This window comes from Vipera berus (assembly GCF_964194415.1).
Source record: "Vipera berus genome assembly, chromosome: 5".
NCBI lineage: Eukaryota > Metazoa > Chordata > Lepidosauria > Squamata > Viperidae > Vipera > Vipera berus.
This window is the reverse complement of record NC_138207.1, coordinates 39099126-39119589: the sequence shown is the minus strand read 5'-3', so window position 1 is coordinate 39119589 and position 20464 is coordinate 39099126. Positions and strand designations below refer to the sequence as shown.

Below are 20464 nucleotides of genomic sequence, written 5' to 3'. Positions count from 1 at the left end.
AATAAAAATATCTGGATGTGAGTTAAATTAGATGTAGAAGTAGAATATGTTTTTGTTAGAAAATTTTACACTGCATGCGTATCTATGAAGCAATAATGAAAACTGCTTGAGGATGAAATTTATTTCTACTTGTCTCTCCTGCTTGTGCTGAAACCTTTCAAAACTAACATTTCAGACATTGAATATTTCCAGGTATAAATTGATTTGTTAGAACTTCTTAGATAAAATTGTCCACATCTTATCCACAGATCAACAGCAGTGGCTTAGCGTGGGTTGTCAGCACCCGGGGCAATTTGCGCCCCCTAACCCGGTGACGTCATGGCACCGCCAAAAAGACGCGCCCCGCAGCGGCGTAGACTTTCCAAGAAGAGTCGCGCGCATGCGGGATGCTTCCGGGTCCCTCTCGAGGGCGGCTGGGCGGGGTCCGACCTGCAAGAGCCGCTGCATTCAAGCTCGCACGTGAGCCCCGCTAAATAAAGCCACGCATGCGCACGAAGCTAGGCCAGCCGGCCGGCGGGTCCGTCTTCGCTCGGCCAAGCCTGCCGGGGCGCCTGCGGGGCGCTTGCGGTTGGCCTGAGCCTGGGCGGAGAGTTGGGCGCTTCTATTTATTTTATTCAGTTTATGTGGCCGCCCATCTCACCTGCCGGACTCGCTTTGCAAGAAAGAGCAGCTCGAGAGCGGAGCCAAGCCGACTCTGTGCAGCCCTTGGGGCTCCCTGAGCAGCTCAGTGCGAGCGCGCCCCCCCAGATGTTGCGCCCGGTGCGGCCGGCCCCCCCTGCACCCCCCACGCTACGCCACTGATCAACAGTAAGCCATCATTAACTAACATACCCATTATACAGGTAGTCCTCATTTAACAAGTGTATTTGGGATTTGAATTTCCATTGTTAAGTGATACAGTTATAATGCTTAATGACTGTGCTGCTTCATAACACAACACTGATAATCCTCCAGGACCATTGGTTGTTAAGCAAGGACCTCACATGAAGTCAACTTCCTGTTGACCTCCAACAAGAAAAATCAATGGGGAACTGGCAGAAAATTGCAAGTCATTCTTTTTCTGTGTCACTCACAAGCAGGTTGATGGGCAAGAGCTACATGCAGGTGAGACCTGTACTATGCAGACAGATGGATAGGTAGGCACTACAGAGTATCAGCAGGGGGTGTGGATGCATACTGTAGAATGCAGATGGGGAAATACACAGTGGAGTCTGGGCAGGATGCTGGTGAGTGAGCAGGCACCACGGAGTGCAGGTGGGTGGTATGAGCAGATGCACACTACGGAGAACAGATGGGTAAGCAGATATTATGCAATAGAGATCCCCATGCCACCCAAGAGTTCCTTAGAAGAAAAAGGGGAGGGGAGACAAAGTATTTGAGGCATGTAGCAATGGGAGATTTTTCTTTTTTCTGTGCTGCTCTAAGGTTTTCAAAAACACAGATGCTTGAATTTTCTGCCTGATATCCCAGAATTACTTGGCCAGCCTTAGTATTCTGCATCTTGACTTGAGAAAGTGCATTCAACTTTGTCTAGTACAACTCCAGCACTCCAGTACTTCTTATTTTATAGGATGACGCTTTCTAGTGCAATGTGATTCTGGACCACAGTTAATTTATTTTATAAACATTATCGTTATATTTTTATTATAATTAATTATTATATATTATATTATGTTTCTATATTGGTTATATTATTACCATTCTTTTGATTATGCCTGACAATCTTCATCAGTCTACTGTTTCTCAACTATCAAAAATAAGATGATCAACACTTTATATTTATTTTTATAATTCCATACCTTCTGTGACCTCAGTAATGGTGGTATGTTTAACAAAAGCTACATCTCCTGCTTCAACCAAGCATCTGGAAAATACAACCAAAGAAAAGGGTAAGTAGCACATTTCATTTCTTGCCTTCCATAGGGTTCCTCATCTGAAAAATGTTTCAAAAATAATTCAAAACCAATAGCCATTTAAGCATTCCTGCACTGTTTTCATTTGTTGTTGTTAGCTGCGAAGTCGTGTCCGACCCATCGCGACCCTATGGACAATGTTTCTCCAGGCCTTCCTGTCCTCTACCATCTTCTGGAGTCCATTTAAGCTCACACCTACTGTTTTCATAGAATTTTAATTTGGAATTAAGAAGAATTATAAATAGTTGTGAACTGCAAAGGTTATGCCCTGTTTCTTTATGATATTACAGTAATATGGCTGGGATTGCTTCCTACATGTTAATATAAAATATTTAATGGCTAGATACAAAGACAATATAATATGGTTATATTGTGGGATAGTAGTTATCAGTATACCACTAGGTGGGGCAGTAGCTGCATCCAAAGAGGACTTCCAATCTAGTTTCAGTATTAAGGCTTTGTGCTGCAGTGTGTGTGACAATACCAATACCAATAATAATAATAATAATAATAATAATAATAATAATAATAATAATAATAATAATAATAATAATAATAATAATAATAATAATAATAATAATAATAATAATAATAATAATAATAAAAGACTATAATAAGACTATTCATATGATTCTGTGCAGAGCCTCCACTAACTTATCACAATCAGATTTCAAGGAAGATTCCAGCAGACAGAATCATGTTTGGAAAGTACACTACAGAATCTTGTATCTGCCTAGGATTCTCAGTCCTAGGCATTATTTAAAATGTTATTGTTTTAGTAGTTTCATATCTCCAAAATAATAAAATAAAATATAAAAATGAATATTTTTAAAAATTAGGTGGTAGAGTGACAAATTAAGACAAAACACACAATGATTTGGAATTAATCCCTTATAAGATTTCCTGTGGAAGAATTCAGGAATTGCTTTGGTAATTCTAAAATCTCAAGATAAGCTGTTCCTAGATCAGTTTTACTCTACATGAGGGTGAAGGGTTACGTTTTCTTCCCCTCCAGTATGCTGACTTCTATGAGCCATCTGAAACTATTTGTTCTGACAGTTTACTCTTTTGCATTTACTATCTCAGTTGATTAGACTTTTTAATTCCCACAAATATATAACACATAGATCTGTTATTAGAGGTTAACATCTACAGGAAGGAATCCTGAACTGCAAGTGGAAAATGAAGAATGATCAACAAGTGTCTTCTCCTTCATCTATCACCGGGGTGGGAAACTGTGGCCCTTTTATGGCTTGTGGACTTCAACTCCCAGAATTCCTAGCTCAGGAATTCTGGAAGTTGAATCTCCAAGTCCTAAAGGGGCTATTGTTCCCCACCTCTGATTGTATTCCAAGGAACAGCAACCTACCGAAAAGCACCGCTATAACCAAAGTATATTTCATTGCTGTTAGATTTACACTTGTGTTTCTGAGAGAGGCCACCTTCACCACCGCTGCCTCTGCACAGTTTGCACAATGGAGACTCAGGAGGTGCTCCTGGTGCACAGCTTTCTGCGAAGAATGTATCTAGCATGGGATGAGAGAATAAACATTTTAATACTTGTGTTTATATTCTTATATAGTAACATACCCCAACTGGTTGTCTAGTGTTGGATTTCAGTTTGCGTAATCTCCAGAAAGCATGGTAAATGCATCAGATTAGGGGGTCTAGCAACCGTGTAGTTGTAATAAAATATTGACACACCAGATCTTCAAAATCTGGACCCAAACCAAAAATATTGTTATTGGAAAGCATGGCCAGCTTAAAAATGTAAGCTTCAAAATTCTGTCTTTTCATCATATGTAACTGATTTTATCCATTACAAATTAAGGAAATATCAACAGCGTAGTTCATCAAGAGGAACTGAAATGAACACACATAATTTGCTCTCAGCCATAATAGATTAAACAGAAAAGACTATGCTTGTACTTCATATAAATCATTTTCAAAGAATGACCAGCTTCAGTAAAGAGGATCAATTGCAGAGGTAATAAGGTGATCACCAGTTTATCTTCTGGAAAAAAGTACATTTTGTGATTGGCTGTGTTCAAAAAGTAGCCATTTTATGAAAGGCAAGTCTTCCCATTGATAGCCATTTTGTGAGGATACACAAAACATACCTTCACAAATCAGAACGACTCTGGGATCATGTTTTCTGACTAATAAATTTTCTAATAAAAACCTATCATAGACATATATGTCTCTCCTAGCTACAATGGATACTTTGAGATATGTCTAACAGCACCCCAAAATAATCTATATTTCTCCAGAAACACAGCTGCATTCCTCAATAATGTGAACAATGAAACTGTTTTTAACTGACTGCTCGTGCTTTTAGTCAGAAAAATAAATTATTAATTAGAGTTCACTTTACCCATCTTTTAAATAATATAGGTGATGTGTCAGAATTTTCAGAAATATAGCAGTTAAGGCTAATCATTGAAGGAAAAAACAATAAAAATGTTTTTCATTTAATTTTCATCAGGAATTCCATTTTAGATAAAAATTGAAAAATTGAATTAGGAATAGCTTTCATAATGTTCATTGCTTTCTGGTGTTCAGTTTATCTCATAAATTTCAAGGCAGTAGTCTAATATTGCAAAATTCCTTTTATACTCCTTTATTATCTTAGCAGAATACTATTTTAAGGACTGATATACACATATCTTAAGAAGCATATTAATTAGGGGCAGGGCATGTAAAATGTCTTATTTAAAAACATTTTGAGTGTGATAATTTTTCTAAAGGTTCACTAAATCTCTAGTGCAAAATGTCCTGTTTTGAGTTCTTTGGGGAAGAGTCTGAAACTCTTTTCACCAAAAATGTGCTCAAGACTTTTAGATCAAACATTTTGCTCACCCCTAATATTTATTTTATTTTATTTTTAAAAAGTAATAGAAGAAAAGAACTCTAGGATAGTCTCTGAAACGTTACCAAAAAGGTGTGCCAAAGTGAGAATCTGCTTCATGCATAATGGCATAGCAGAACTTTGATTCTTAGAGAAAAGGAAACTATAATAATAATAATAATAATAATAATAATAATAATAATAATAATAATAATAATAATAATAATAATAATAATAATAATAATAATAATAATAATTTTATTTATATACCGCCCTTCTCCCGAAGGACTCAGGGCGGTGAACAGGGCAAGAGTCAAAAATACAAAGTTACAAAAGTTAAAAAAGAATTAAATATATGCCCACTAAAAACAGTAAATACAAATATTAAAATAACAATAAAAACCCCACCAATCCCCCATCAGGCCAGGCCGGCTTGTTCAAATAAGAATGTCTTTAGATCGCGACGGAAGGAGCGAAGATCGGGTGCCATCCGGAGCTCAACCGGTAACTGATTCCATAGCTCCGGGGCGCCCACAGAGAAGGATCTCCCCCTGGGGGCCACCAATCGACATTCTCTGATCGGTGGCACCCTGAGGAGGCCCTCTCTGTGGGAACGCACAGGGCGAAGGGAAGTTGATGCCGGCAGCAGGTGTTCCCTAAGGTACTCCGGACCCCTGCCATGTAGGGCCTTAAACACCATTACTAGTACCTTGAATCTCACCCGGAAGACAACTGGCAACCAATGCAGCTCACGGAGCAGAGGTGTGACATGGGAGTATCGGGAGACTCCCAACACAACTCTCGCGGCTGCATTCTGTACCAGTTGGAGCCTCTGGGTGGTCCTCAAGGGCAGCCCCATGTAGAGAGCGTTGCAGTAGTCTAGACGAGAGGTCACGAGCGCGTGAGTGACCGTGCATAAGTCATCCCGGCTTAGATAAGGCCGCAACTGGCGCACCAGGCGAACCTGGGCGAAAGCCCCCCTAGTCACAGCCACTATGTGATCTTCCAAAGTGAGCCGTGAATCTAGGAGGACTCCCAAGTTGCGAGCCCTATCTACGGGGGGTAATAGTTCACCCCCCATAGAGAGAGATGGAATATCCGAAATAACCCGGGATGCAGGTATGCAAAGCCACTCAGTCTTGTCAGGGTTGAGTTGAAGTCTGTTCCTCCCCATCCAGATCTGAACCGTCTCCAGGCAACGGGACATCACATTGAGGGCATCACTGGGGTGGTTTGGGGTCGAAATGAAAAGCTGGGTATCATCAGCGTACTGATGATACCCAACTCCAAAATCACGAATGATCTCACCCAGCGGTTTCATATAGATGTTGAACAGGAGAGGCGAGAGGACCGACCCCTGAGGAACTCCACAAACGAGAGACCTCAAGGTCGACCTCTGCCCCCTGTCAACACCGACTGCGAATGTCCCAGGAGATAGGAGGAGAACCACTTCAAGACCGTGCCTCCCACTCCCAATCCCCTGAGACGCCGCAGCAAGATACCATGGTCAATGGTATCGAAAGCCGCTGAGAGGTCTAATAGGACTAGGACAGAGGAATATCCCCTGTCCCGAGCCCTCCAGAGATCATTCACCAGCGTGACCAATGCCGTCTCCGTGCTGTACCCGGGCCTGAAACCCGATTGGCATGGGTCTAGATAATCCGCTTCATCCAGGACCAGAGGGAGCTGATGCGCCACCACACTCTCAACAACCTTCGCAAGAAAGCGAAGGTTGGAGACCGGACGAAAGTTGTTCAACATGGCTGGGTCCAAGGCAGCCTTCTTGAGGAGAGGCCTCACCACCGCCTCTTTCAAGACGGTGGGGAAACTACCCTCACTCAAAGAAGCCGATATAACTGCCTGGAACCAGCTTCGTGTCCTCTCCCGGGCTGCATAAACCAGCCAGGAAGGGCACGGGTCCAATAAACATGTGGTAGAGCTCAGTCTCCCCATAATCCTGTCCACTTCCTCCGGAGTCACAGAATCAAACTCCTCCCAGGTAATATCGACAAGACCGCCCGTGTCCTGATCGTCAGACTCTGCCCAGAGTCCAGACCGGTCCGAATCCGAGCGATTTTGTCCGACAGATGTTGGTTAAACTCCTCGGCACGACCCTGCAAGGGTTCCTCCCTCACCTCTTGATTAAGGAGGGAGCGAGTCACCCTAAACAGGGCGGCCGGGCGATTATCTGTAGACGCGATAAGGGTAGCAAAGTGATTAGACCTCGCCACCCTTATCGCAGTGAGATAAGACCTAATATAGGCTCTTAGTCGCAATTGGTCAGATTCGGATCGGCTGGATCTCCAACCGCTCTCTAGGCCCCGTCTCCGACGCTTCATCTCCCGGAGCTCCGCAGAAAACCATGTAGCTCGACGGGATATGCATCGGGTCAGGGGCCGCAAGGGTACAACTCGGTCAAGAGCCTCCGTGGCTGCCCTTTCCCAGGCTTCCACTAAGGCATCCGCCGAGTTGTGAGCAGAGGGTCCATTAAGCGTCTGGGGCGGTACCATCTAATTGGTTCCAAACGCCCACGGTGGGGAGTGGCAAAACGGAAGACCAGCCGCAGGAGATGGTGATCGGTCCATGACAGGGGCGTAACAATTGGGGAGCCCCCACCAAGATCATCAAACCACCGTCCAGATAAGAAAATCAGGTCAAGGGTGTGGCCTCCCACATGAGTCGGTCCCGAAATTACTTGCGTCAGGTCCATGGCCGTCATGGAAGCCATGAACTCCCGAGCTAACTCAGATGATCCTCCCAGGGATGGTAGATTGAAGTCCCCCAAAACTATAAGTTTGGGGAACTCAATCACCAACCCAGAGAGGACATCGAGAAGCTCAGGCAGGGCTGCTGCTGCGTGACTAGGCGAAAGGTACACCAGCAGCAAGCCCAACTGCGCGCCAGGGCCGCATCTCAGGAAGAGAGACTCACACCCGACTATCTGGGGAACGGTGGCCTCCCGCGGACACAAGGTCTCCCTCATAACAACAGCCACTCCCCCACCCCTACCCTGAGCCCGAGGCCGGTGTAGCACCCGGAAACCTGGTGGGCAAAGATCAACCAGAAGAATACCACCCTCTGGGCCCAACCAAGTCTCCGTGATGCAAGCCAGGTCCGCCTGCTCACCCTCGACCAGGTCACGGACGAGAGGAGCTTTATTAGCAACAGACCTGGCATTCAAGTACACCAGCCGGAGCTCAGGGGGCTGCACATCCTCGCTCCCGGGACCTCGGGGCGGAGACAGAGGGTTGGAGTGCCTCACCGCTTGCAAGCAGCGGAGAGGCCTTCCCTGAGATCGATACGGCCCTCTGTTCCTACACCTGCTGCCATTCCCTAATGTCGTGGGAATAGGTAGTCCCACGACCTGCCCTGGAGCCCCGGAGGCAACCGACCCCCGCTCCTCCCCCCCACGATCAATCCTGGGCCTGGCCTGAACAGCGGTTGATGGACTGCCCCCCATGTCCAAATAACCAAAAGAAATTCCCTCCCCCCTCCCTAACCCAACAAAAAATTTAACTAAGAAATTAACCAGGGGCCTCTTATTGAATTTATATTGGAGGCCCCTGCCCCTGCCCGGCCGTCTCTCAGGGTCCCAGCAATCGGGCCCTTCATCGAGATTATAGTTGGCTAGAAAGGCGGGTCGCACCCAGGAGGGGGGGGCACCCCTGAGGGCGAACAAGTCCGTGCTAGTATAGCGAATATAAGGCATGTCCAGATAGGTCCAGCAAGGCAGTCCCATAGTCAATCAGGAGGATCTAAAACGGAAGGTCAACAATATCCAGTCCACCAGCTCCTCTGCCACTATGAAAATCTCCACGCACTATTCTTCCTTACTATCATTATTAATATTGCTAATGTTGTTATTTCCACTAACAAAAAAAATTGGATGTACTGATGCCCCCATTTTTAAAAGAGTAAAGCATTTTCACTTCTAACACAAGAAGGGCTGTGAATACAAATCCATGCTGGGTAAAAAAAATGTTTTTTGTTTTAGCTTGAGTGCTTATCAGAGGATAAAAGTACTGTATTAATCAACCCAATACATAAATGCACAAATGAAGATGGGACAGGACAGGACAGAACAGGAAAAGAAGGAAAGGAAAGGAAAGGAAAGGAAAGGAAAGGAAAGGAAAGGAAAGGAAAGGAAAGGAAAGGAAAGGAAAGGAAAGGAAAGGAAAGGAAAGGAAAGGAAAGGAAAGGAAAGGAAAGGAAAGGAAAGGAAAGGAAAGGAAATTTACATAAGACCCCTTTCCAAAGTAGCAAATATAAATATTTTCCATGTATAGCCTATCATTTTTTCTTTCTTTTTCCATGCAAAATATTTGTTATGGGGAAGGGGAGAGACACAATTACTACCTAACCCTTTGTAATCCTTTGGAACTACAGGAGCTGTTGCCCTAGAATAGGGGTTCTTAACTGGGGGTGCTTGCACCCCCTGAGGGTGCGAGACAATATTCCAAGGGGTGAGAAAACTTGGGTTTTCAAAATTATAGTGTATATGCATAATTTGTTGCCATTATTTTGAACTTTTGTAAGGGGTGCGAGAATATATCAAGAGCGTTCTAGGGGTGCAGGGTATAGGAAAGGTTGGGAGTCGCTCTCCTAGAAGCACTGGATCCTTTACAGCAATGGTCTTGAACTTCAACAACTTTAAAATGTGTGGACGTCCATAACCAGCATGGTTCAGAAACACTGCTTTAGAGAATGGGTGAAATAAAAACAAAAGCAACCAAATGGACATAAAGCTACTTACCAAAGTTACAGCTAAGATTATTTTGGTTGTTAATAAGGCCCATGGGAATATTCCAGCCAGCAGTTCTACCAACACTAGTATGACAGGACTTTTTTCCTCTCAGATTGGTCCAGTTGATTTCAGTGTCTATTTTCTTAGCAACAGCTACAGCAGTGTAGCCTTTAAGTGGAAAACAAGAAGCAGACTCAGCATTCCTCGACTGAGAGTTCAAATTAGCTAACAGAAGGCAAGCATGATCCAGTGACTCCTTTACACCTTTTGTGAACTTTTAAAGAAAAGAGTTCACATGTATATAGGAATCCTAAGTATAAGTACTTGCTATTGAATTTAAAGCCATGGTTGCCATCTTAAAATGAGAAGATGCCGTGTTTTCCCCAAAAGACCTATCCCGAAAATAAGCCCCAGCTTGATTTTTACGTTTGCACCTAATATAAGCCCTATCCCCAAAATAAGCCCTGGTTAAGACCCCATCCACTCCATCCCACCATCTGGTTGCATGAGGTGGGGTGAGGCACACGTGCAAAAATCAAGCTAGGGAACTACCCCACGTGCCCCGTACCTACTTACCTCAGGACTGTCATAGCCAGGCCTCCCATGCCCCAACATCTGCCTCACCTCATGGCAGTGGCACCAACAACCCTGTCCAGCAGGAGCCCGTGGCCGCCACCAGTCCATTTCTTCTGTGGCCACTCGCCTCTGCTCGCCCACGTTGCCCCCAGTCTCTGTTTCACCAGCAGAGGCCTTCAGGAAAGGCCTCTGCAGTCCAGAACAGAACTCTGGATTGACACGTGTGCTCCCCCCTGGCCTCCATTTCGCCAGCAGAGGCCTTTTCCTGAGGCCTTTCCTGAAGGCCTCTGCTGGTGAGATGGAGGTCGGGGGTGGTGGTGACGAGTGCATCAACCCAGAGCTCTGTTCTGGGCTGCAGAGGCTTTTCCTGAAGGCCTCTGCCTGCAAAACGAAGGCCGGGGGTGACATACATCAGTGATACCAGCAGCCACAAAAGAAGTGGGCTCCTGCTGGATGGGGCTGATGGTGCCACTGCGGCGAAAAGAGACAGTGGGGAAAAAAATCCCCCGAAAATAAGACTTAATAGCTCTTTTAGATGAAAAAAAAAAATAAGATCGGGTCTTATTATGGGGAAAACACAGTAGTACATGTAGTCCTCAATTTACAGCAGTTCATTTAGTGACTATTTGAAGTTACAATGGCACTGAAAAAAGTGACATGACCATTTTTCATACTTATGACCGTTGCGGCACCCTTATGTCACATGATCAACATTCAGACGGTTGGCAACTGGTTCAGTTTTATAGGTTGCAGTGTTCCAGGGTCATGCGATTAACTTTTGCAACCTTCTGACAAGCAAAATCAATCTAGGGAAGCCAAATTCATTTAACAACCATGTTACTTACTAACTTAATAACTGCAGTGATTCACTTAACAACTGCAGGAGGAAAGGTCACAAAATGGGGCAAAATTTACTTAACAATTGTCTCAGCAAAATAAATTTTGGGCTTAGTTGTGGTTTTAGGTTGAGGACTATCTATATTTTGGCAAAAAGAGGAATTTTCTTCAACAGATTAGGAAAATAGGTACAGAAAGGTTTGACTAAGTTTAAATTGCCAGATAAAAGTTTAGATGCTTGCAGATCTCTTAAGTGGCAATATATTTACCTTTTGCAGCTTTTGTGGGATCTGTGCATGCAGCAGAATCTTCACCTGGAAGAAATAAAAGTAAACAGGATTTGGAGAAGTCACTTCAAGCTCACGCAATTTTCGTCTACTTTTGTCTGGACTACAGGAAAGGTGTCTTGTACACATAAACCTAAAATTTAATTTAATTTAATTTAATTTAATAACATTTATATACCGCCCTTCTCCCTGAGGACTCAGGGCGGTTCACAGGGCAGAATAAAATAGCAAATACAAACATTAAAAAGAGATTAAACAGTTGCCCTAGTTAAAAACAATAGAAGTACAATTCTAAAAACCCCAAGATAAAATTAAAAGACCAAAGATAAAACAACCCCACCGATCCCCATCAGGCTAGGCCAGCTTGTACAAACAAAAATGTCTTGAGATCGCGACGAAAGGAGCGAAGATCGGGCGCCATCCGGAGCTCTACCGGTAGCTGATTCCACAGCTCCGGAGCGCCCACAGAAAAGGATCTCCCCCTGGGGGCCACCAATCGACATTCTCTGATCGGTGGCACCCTGAGGAGGCCCTCTCTGTGGGAACGCACAGGGCGCAGGGAGCTTGATGCCGGCAGCAGATGTTCCCTGAGGTACTCCGGCCCCATGCCATGGAGGGCTTTAAACACCGTTACCAGTACCTTGAATCTCACCCGGAAGACAACTGGCAACCAATGCAGCTCACGGAGCAGAGGTGTAACGTGGGAGTATCGGGAAACTCCCAACACCACTCTCGCGGCTGCATTCTGTACCAGTTGGAGCTTCCGGGTGGTCCTCAAGGGCAGCCCCATGTAGAGAGCGTTGCAGTAGTCCAGACGAGAGGACACGAGCGCATGAGTGACCGTGCACAAATCATCCCGGCTAAGATAGGGCCGCAACTGGCGCACCAGGCGAACCTGGGCGAAGGCCCCCCTAGTCACAGCTCCTATGTGGTCTTCTAAGGTGAGCCGTGAATCTAGGAGGACTCCCAAGTTGCGAGCCCTATCTACGGGGGGTAATAGTTCACCCCCCATAGCCAGAGGTGGAATGTCCGAATAAACCCGGGATGAAGGTATGCAAAGCCACTCAGTCTTGTCGGGGTTGAGTTGAAGTCTGTTCCTCCCCATCCAGACCCGAACCGCCTCCAGGCAACGGGACATCACGTTGAGGGCATCACTGGGGTGGTTTGGGGTCGAAAAGAAAAGTTGGGTATCATCAGCGTACTGATGATACCCAACTCCAAAGCCACGAATGATCTCACCCAGCGGCTTCATGTAGATGTTGAACAGGAGAGGCGAGAGGACCGACCCCTGAGGAACTCCACAAATGAGAGACCTCGCGGTCGACCTCTGCCCCCCTGCCAACACCGACTGCGAACGTCCCAAGAGATAGGAGGAGAACCACTGTAAAACTGTGCCTCCCACTCCCAGTCCCCTGAGACGCCGCAGCAAGATACCATGGTCGATGGTATCGAAAGCCGCCGAGAGGTCTAATAGGACTAGAACAGAGGAATGCCCTCTGTCCCGAGCCCTCCAGAGATCATTCACCAGCGCGACCAATGCCGTCTCCGTGCTGTGCCCGGGCCTGAAACCCGATTGGTACGGGTCTAGATAATCCGCTTCATCCAGGACCAGAGGGAGCTGATGCGCCACCACACTCTCAACAACCTTCGCAAGAAAGCGAAGGTTGGAGACAGGACGAAAGTTGTTCAATACAGCTGGGTCCAGGGCAGGCTTCTTGAGGAGAGGCCTCACCACCGCCTCCTTCAAGACGGCGGGGAAGATACCCTCACTCAAAGAAGCCGATATAACTGCCTGGAACCAGCTGCGTGTCCTCTCCCGGGCTGCATAGACCAGCCAGGAAGGGCACGGGTCCAATAAACATGTGGTGGTGCTCAGCCTCCCCATGATCCTGTCCACTTCCTCCGGAGTCACAGAATCAAACTCCTCCCAGGTGATATCGACAAGACCACCCGTGTCCTGATCGTCAGACTCTGCCCAGTCAGAGTCCAGACCGGTCCGAATCCGAGCGATTTTGTCCGACAGATGTTGATTAAACTCCTCGGCACGACCCTGCAGGGGATCCTCCCTCACCTCCTGATTTAGGAGGGAGCGAGTCACCCTAAACAGGGCGGCCGGGCGATTATCTGCGGACGCAATAAGGGTGGCGAAGTGGTTAGACCTCGCCTCCCTTATTGCAGCGAGATAAGACCTAATGTAGGTTCTTAGTCGCAATCGGTCGGATTCGGATCGGCTGGACCTCCAACCGCTCTCTAGGACCCGTCTCCGACGCTTCATCTCCCGGAGCTCCGCAGAGAACCATGGAGCTCGACGGGATCTGCACCGGGTCAGGGGCCGCAGGGGTACAACTCGGTCAAGAGCCTCAGTGGCCGTCCTTTCCCAGGCTTCCACTAAGGCATCAGCCGAGCTGTGAGCAAGGAAGGCAGGTGGGGACCCCAGCGCCGCCTGGAACCTCTGGGGATCCATTAAGCGTCTGGGGCGGTACCATTTAAGTGGTTCCAAACACCCACGGTGGGGGGTGGCAAAACGGAAGACCAGCCGCAGGAGATGATGATCGGTCCATGACAGGGGCATAATAATTGGAGAGCCCCCACCAAGATCATCTAACCACCGTCCAGACAAAAAAACTAGGTCAAGGGTGTGGCCTCCTTCATGAGTCGGTCCCAAAATTACTTGCGTCAGGTCCATGGCCGTCATGGAAGCCATGAACTCCCGAGCCAACTCAGATGATCCTCCCAGCGATGGTAGGTTGAAGTCCCCCAAAACTATAAGTTTCGGGAACTCAACCACCAGCCCAGAGAGGGCATCGAGCAGCTCAGGCAGGGCTGCTGCTGCGTGACTAGGCGAAAGGTACACCAGCAGCAAGCCCAACTGCGCACCAGGGCCGCATCTCAAAAAGAGAGACTCACACCCGACTATCTGGGGAACGGTGGCCTCCCGCGGACACAAGGTCTCCCTCATAACAACAGCCACTCCCCCACCCCTACCCTGAGCCCGAGGCCGGTGCAGCACCCGGAAACCTGGTGGGCAAAGATCAACCAGAGGAATGCCGCCCTCTGGGCCCAACCAAGTTTCTGTGATGCAAGCCAGGTCAGCCTGCTCACCCTCGACCAAGTCTCGGACGAGAGGAGCCTTGTTAGCGACCGACCTGGCATTCAAGTACACCAGCCGGAGCTCAGGAGGCTGCACATCCTCACTCCCGGGACCTCGGGGCGGAACCAGAGGGTCGGAGTGCCTCACCGCTTGTAAGCAGCGGAGAGGCCTTCCCTGAGACCGATACGGCCCTCTGTTCCTACACCTGCTGCCATTCCCTATCGTCGTGGGGATGGGTAGTCCCACGACTGGCCCTGGAGCCCCAGAAGCAGCCGACCCCCGCTCCCCCCCTCCGCGATCAGCCTCAGCACTAGCTTGAACAGAGGTAGTTGGACTGCCCCCCTCATCCAAACAACCAAGAAAAGAACCCTCCCTCCTCCCTAACCCCCAAAAAAATTTTGACAAAAAGCAAACCAAGGACCTCCTATTAGGTTTGCGTCGGAGGCCCATAGCCGTGCCCGGCCATCTCTCAGGATCCCAATAAATGGGACCTTCCTCGAGATTGTACTCGGCTGGAAAGGCGGGCCGCCTCCAGGAAGGGGGAGCACCCCTGAGGGCGAGCAAGTCCGTAGAGGAGTACCTAAAACAAGGCAGTACCTAAAACAAGTACCTAAAAAGTAGATAATGCCAAGTGTATTTGCCAGATCAAGGGCTCCATTGTAGAATGCAAGTTATCTGAACTCAAGACATAATATCTATAATCCAGGATTGATAAAGCTGGTGAACAAAAAGATGAACTCAATTTCTATCCATCTCCTTAGGTAAAGGTTCCCCCGCACATGCGTGCTAGTCGTTTCCGACTCTAGGGGCCGGTGCTCATCTCCGTTTCAAAGCCGAAGAGCCAGCGCTTGTCCGAGGACGTCTCCGTGGTCATGTGGCCGGCATGACTAGACGCCAAAGGCGCATGGAGCGCTGTTACCTTCCCACCGTAGTGGTCCCCATTTTTCTACTTGCATTTTTACGTGCTTTCGAACTGCTAGGTTGGCAGAAGCTGGGACAAGTAACAGGCGCTCATTCTGCTACGCGGCACTCGGGATTCGACCCGCCAAACTGCCGACCTTCTGATCGACAAGCTCAGCGTCCTAACCCGCTGAGCCACCGCGTCCCTCCATTTCCTTACAATTTTGCAATAGGCCATGCATATTGCTCTTCAGTGATGAAGTAAAAGTATTAAATCAATTGGTGGATATGACAATGAAAAGGAAGAAAGACCATGCCTCAACTATGATCCAAGAACACTGGGCAGGAATGAGGTGACTTGGAACAGATTTTCCTCCTTTAGATCAGATGCCTGAAGGCATAGCTTTAGTGAAACATTGCTTTGTGACACCTAAGTTTTTCTTAGTCTAAAGCACAGAGCTAAAATGGCATGCCATCAGAAGTCATTTTCATGCACACAGTTGTGGCTTGATGGCAGTGAGACTTCCTCTGAAGACCATCTATTGAGAGACTAGTAGACTTGTTATGCAATTGGATGGCCACTATGAGACAAACTACTGGAATAAATGGGCCAGGTCACTTCTTATGTACTTACAACAGCTATTGATCTACTGAGTTCATACTTACGAGGGATTTCTGTCAATACTGGGACAAGGCCACATTTTCCTGCAGTATAGATATGCCCTCCATCCAAGGTAATGGCATCAGCTTCTCTTTTCTGCAAAGAACAATGCATTTTCTATCAGCAAACTCATTTCCTAATACATGTCTTTACATGGTTAAAATGAATCATTCATGTTTAGCAGGGATCGTCAGGTTTAAAGAAGAAAAAATACATTGAATAGGGGGGAGAATCCCACCAACATTTTGAATAACCAATCTTGTCTGAGCATACTCTGTGGGATAGAGAGATGATTGACCACTGAGAGAACAAAACTGAAAACTGGGCAGGGAAACAAGTGTCATATAAAAGGGCCTATCTGACAGGCTAGTATTATGTGAGAGTGCACTCAAGTCTGCCTGTTGTCATTTCTATATTTTTAAATGATGAGAAGAAAAATAAATCATTATCTTCTTTGTTGCCTGCTGTTGGGTCTTCTGGTTTCCATATTTTTTTTTCCAAAAGAGTGGGGAGAGATAATTACAGAAGAGTCAAGGTAAATCCAACATTTTCAGGATCTTAGTCCATAGAAATCAAGCTACAAGAATTCCTAAATTTCCAAAAATCTCTATAGAAATTCCAAACACTACATAATAGAAGGAATAATATTGACAATATTGACCTAACTGAACAGAGCAATAGAGGGGTGTATGATCTCATTCTATGGATGGATATTTTCTGGTTCACCTTGGGATTTAAATATCTCAGGGACCAACTGATGTCTCAGAAGAAATAAAATACAAAGAGGACAGGTTACAATTCCAGTCAAAATAAAACAAAGGGAGAAAAATAATGGAGAGACAGCTCCAAATGGAGGAGATAAAATGTAAACAGACCACTGAGCATGTTCCTTGGGAACAAAATGGCACCTGTATTGAGGACAGAGACAGCACAGTATGTGCAGATGTAAATCATGAACAGAAGCATCAGCTGTCCTTATACTGGTACTCTTCTAACTATTTCAATCATTCCCAGCTTAGAAAAATAGGGGTTATAATTCAACATATCTGTAGGACCTCAGGGGGGGAAACACTGCACTATGCACTCAGTGTATTGTTGCAAAGGCCTCTTGCCCCATATGAAAGACTCATACCATGGGATTCAATGGGTATATTCAATTAACATGTTCCAACAAAATCAAACTTGCTTGTTTATTTTACTAGAGTCTTCTTCATAGATTGCACCCAGTACCCTATTTTTAAAAAATATTTTTTTAACTAACGTGCAAATCTGGACTCAGTCACTATTTTCAAGTGAAAAGATATGTAGAAACTTCAAACACTTACTATGATTTTGACAAGGCAGCCTTCTGTAGTTTCTGCAACAGCACATTCAATGACACCATTGCTCTGTCCACTCCACACATCACATTTTTTCTGTTCAGCCTTGCCCACTGCACACCACACAATTTTTTCTGTGGTACCAGGATCTGGATCAGATCTCTCTAAAGGACAAGAAAATATCTCAGTTAACCAAGTATTTAGATTCCTCAGAATGTGGCAAACTAATTCCCGATATAAAAACCACGGCAAACGTTGGTGTACAATCTTTATGCTCTAGACTCAAATAAGGTTATTATTGTCTATTCACTACAATGTGAAATCACAGCTCCCAGTTCTTTAGCTGTTGATTTCTTCCCAAGAACCTAGGTTGTTATAATGTGTTGATGGTTTTTCAATTCTGGCCTTGATTATTAGTGTTATGTTATTATTATATAAATAATGATATTCAACTGTCTTGATTGTTGTAAGGAAAATCAGCAAAACAAAATGGATGGGGAAAAGAACACAAAAAAATGTCCTTTACACTTCATAGCAGTTGGATTGCTTTTGTTCTAGAAGACTAGTATACAAGATAATTAAAGGGTCATTTGGCCATTTTAATAATGACAATAGCAGAAAAATAGTAGACATTACAACATTTACATGATCCAATTAAAACATACCTGTACTAAGAAAAAATTTAGACCTCTTTATTGTATGCTCGAGGTTTACATAGTTAGCTATTTTATTTAGCATGAAAAGGTTTCTGCTCTAGCTCCCAGATAACCTAAAACAGGTTGCCTGGCTCCTGGGGGTGCAACCTTTCTACCTCAGGTCACTTGAAAACTTTTTATTTATTTAGCATATGGCAGCTTGAAGAAATGATTAAATGGTATACCCTTGTACTTAAAAAAAAATCCCAGAAAATGAAATAGGTACTTGCCAAAAGAAAAAAAAGAGCTTATATACTGTTATGTGCATTTTGATCTTTAACTTTGTATTTATACATTTATAAATTTCACTTCAGTTTATGTGTGCTTGTGTATGTATGTATAATACCTGCACATATACACACTATATGTACTACACATGCACCCTTTCTCTCTCACACACACTTATATAGAGCAAGGGAATGGGAGGACATGGTGGCCTGTGTTTCAGACTGGATATTTTGGAAGCTGTTGCCACAGTGTCTCAATCTGGACAGAATTTTCTTTGGTATCTGAGAGTCAAGTCAGCATGAGCACAGGAAAATTAAATGGTAATTTTCACTAGTGTGTCTCTGTGATCAAACTAACATTTAATGTCTACAAAATCTTTTTTCCCATCTGTCTGGAGTTCATTCCACATTATGACATAAAATGGGGACTGTGACGTTGCTGTAATAGTTTTTTCTCATGATTTTCAAGAACGAGAAATCTGGGTCCACACACTGACTTCTACTCTCCCATCCTTTTGCTTATGGTTTGCTATTATTACCCTTTTTATTACTTGATAACCAGCACTTTGAATTTCACTGGAAACATATCAGAAGCCAATGCAGTTTGCTATCCTCAGCTAGCCAAACAGAGTAAAATATGGGTCTTAGCCACAAACAAGTTGGACCTAATCCTGTTATAAAGCTGATGAGCCAACGCATAAAGGTTTCTACTTTGACAAAAGTTTACCATTTCCCTCATCACAGAGATTTTAGAAGCAGTCAACAGACTGAATTGCAATTAAGCTAGTATTGCTGATAGCAAGTGAACTAATTATTTTTAACGGTTTTCTAATGCCTCATTTTCGGTGGCTGGTGTTCATCATTGTGATTTCATAATGCATAACAAGTCCTGCCCTGTTTACCTCTTTTGAGATTCTGTATTGCAGCACAGTACTTAGGTCCCAGGTAAAGTTCAGCATCTGCTCCTTCAGGCACCTGAACAAGACTGACTGCACTGTCCTTAAACAGGAGATCTTTGCCAGAGTCACGAGGAGAGCCAAAAAGTTTGCAGCTTGATTGGCCTTGCTTGTTCTGTTCCTAAAATAAGAGAAAAATGAATCAAAGAAGAATGAGATGAGATGGAACATGAAAAAGATTGGAATATTTATTTTATTTATTCAATTTGGTATAACTGTCCATCTCATTTTTACATGACTCTAAATGGCTTGCAATAAAACAGCTGGGCATGATCTAACACCATCCATATAACTAGGAGATGGGCTTTAATCAACGCTCAGGGTCCCAGGCTCAAGCACAAAACCAAGCTTTCAAGATCTCAAGAAAGGTCAATGGGTGGGGTGAATCTAATCTCAGAGGGGATGATGCTCCAAAGGACAGATGCCATAGTAAAAAAAGGTTCTCCTTCTGGGTTTCTGCCTGTCTGATAGCACTCAAAGTGTACCCTTTCTGCCAAACCAGATAGGACTGGTAGAGACAATTGGAGAAAAATAATCCTGTATATAGCTCAGTCCAAAGCCACAAAGGATTTTCAATTGATAACCAGCACTTTGAATTTCACTGGAAACATATCAGAAGCCAATGCAGTTTGCGAAGCAGTGGTGTTATATGTGCCAAGTAACTGGCACCAGTAACTGCTTTCATTGCCACATTTTGTACCAGTTAAAGCTTTCAAATAGTCTTCAAGATCAGCCCCACATAAAATGCGCCACAGTAGACCAATCTGGATATCACAAGGGCATGACTGACTGTGAGCAGGGCCCCCTCCCCTTTGAGAGACCAGAGAGAAATTAGTAAGAACAAAGCATTTTGAATAATGCAACTGAAAATAATGAAAAAATCAGGAGCTACATTTCAGATAGGAAGTTTTGGAGAAGATTACTGCAGTGTGAACAAACTCAGAATTAAATTCAGAACTTTTTCTAAACCAGAGTCTGCAATTGAAACAGGAAAGAGAATGGTAGCATTTTGGCTTTATGTTAACCAAAATGTTCTCTGACCCACCACCTCTCCTTCCTTGCATATAATTCTGTTCCAATTCTCTTCATTCAAATGATTTATAGAATAAATCTTTTTAAACCTTTTTAAACACTATCAGGAATCAAACATGTCGATTCTCTTTTTCTTTCTCCAGCTTCTTTTCCACTTACTTCTTCTTTCTTTTTATTTTGCAATTATTAACTTTAATGTTACAATTATTTGCTACCCTCAATTTATCTTCCACACAATGCTATTATTGTTCAAATATCACTCTGTCTTATTCATAAAGTGTTATGAAAGAGAGGAGTTCAGACGATGAAAACTTTCACCTGTAATTCTTCCATATTTTCTCACAATTTAGTTCATTTACAAAAGGAAATTGAATCAGT

General features: G+C 44.7%; 1 protein-coding gene across 1 annotated transcript in view; it reads right to left on the bottom strand.

Annotated features, from left to right (window-relative positions):
• TF (transferrin) overlaps positions 1–20464 on the bottom strand; it is a 40079-nt gene that overhangs the window by 4319 nt on the left and 15296 nt on the right. The window contains exons 8-14 of the mRNA XM_081329805.1: positions 19001–19175; positions 17183–17340; positions 15863–15953; positions 11188–11232; positions 9515–9673; positions 3283–3439; positions 1800–1864 (exon numbers count right to left, since the gene is read on the bottom strand). Coding sequence (XP_081185931.1) covers positions 1800–1864; positions 3283–3439; positions 9515–9673; positions 11188–11232; positions 15863–15953; positions 17183–17340; positions 19001–19175 — 850 coding nt within the window. The remainder of the gene's footprint in view (positions 1–1799; positions 1865–3282; positions 3440–9514; positions 9674–11187; positions 11233–15862; positions 15954–17182; positions 17341–19000; positions 19176–20464) is intronic.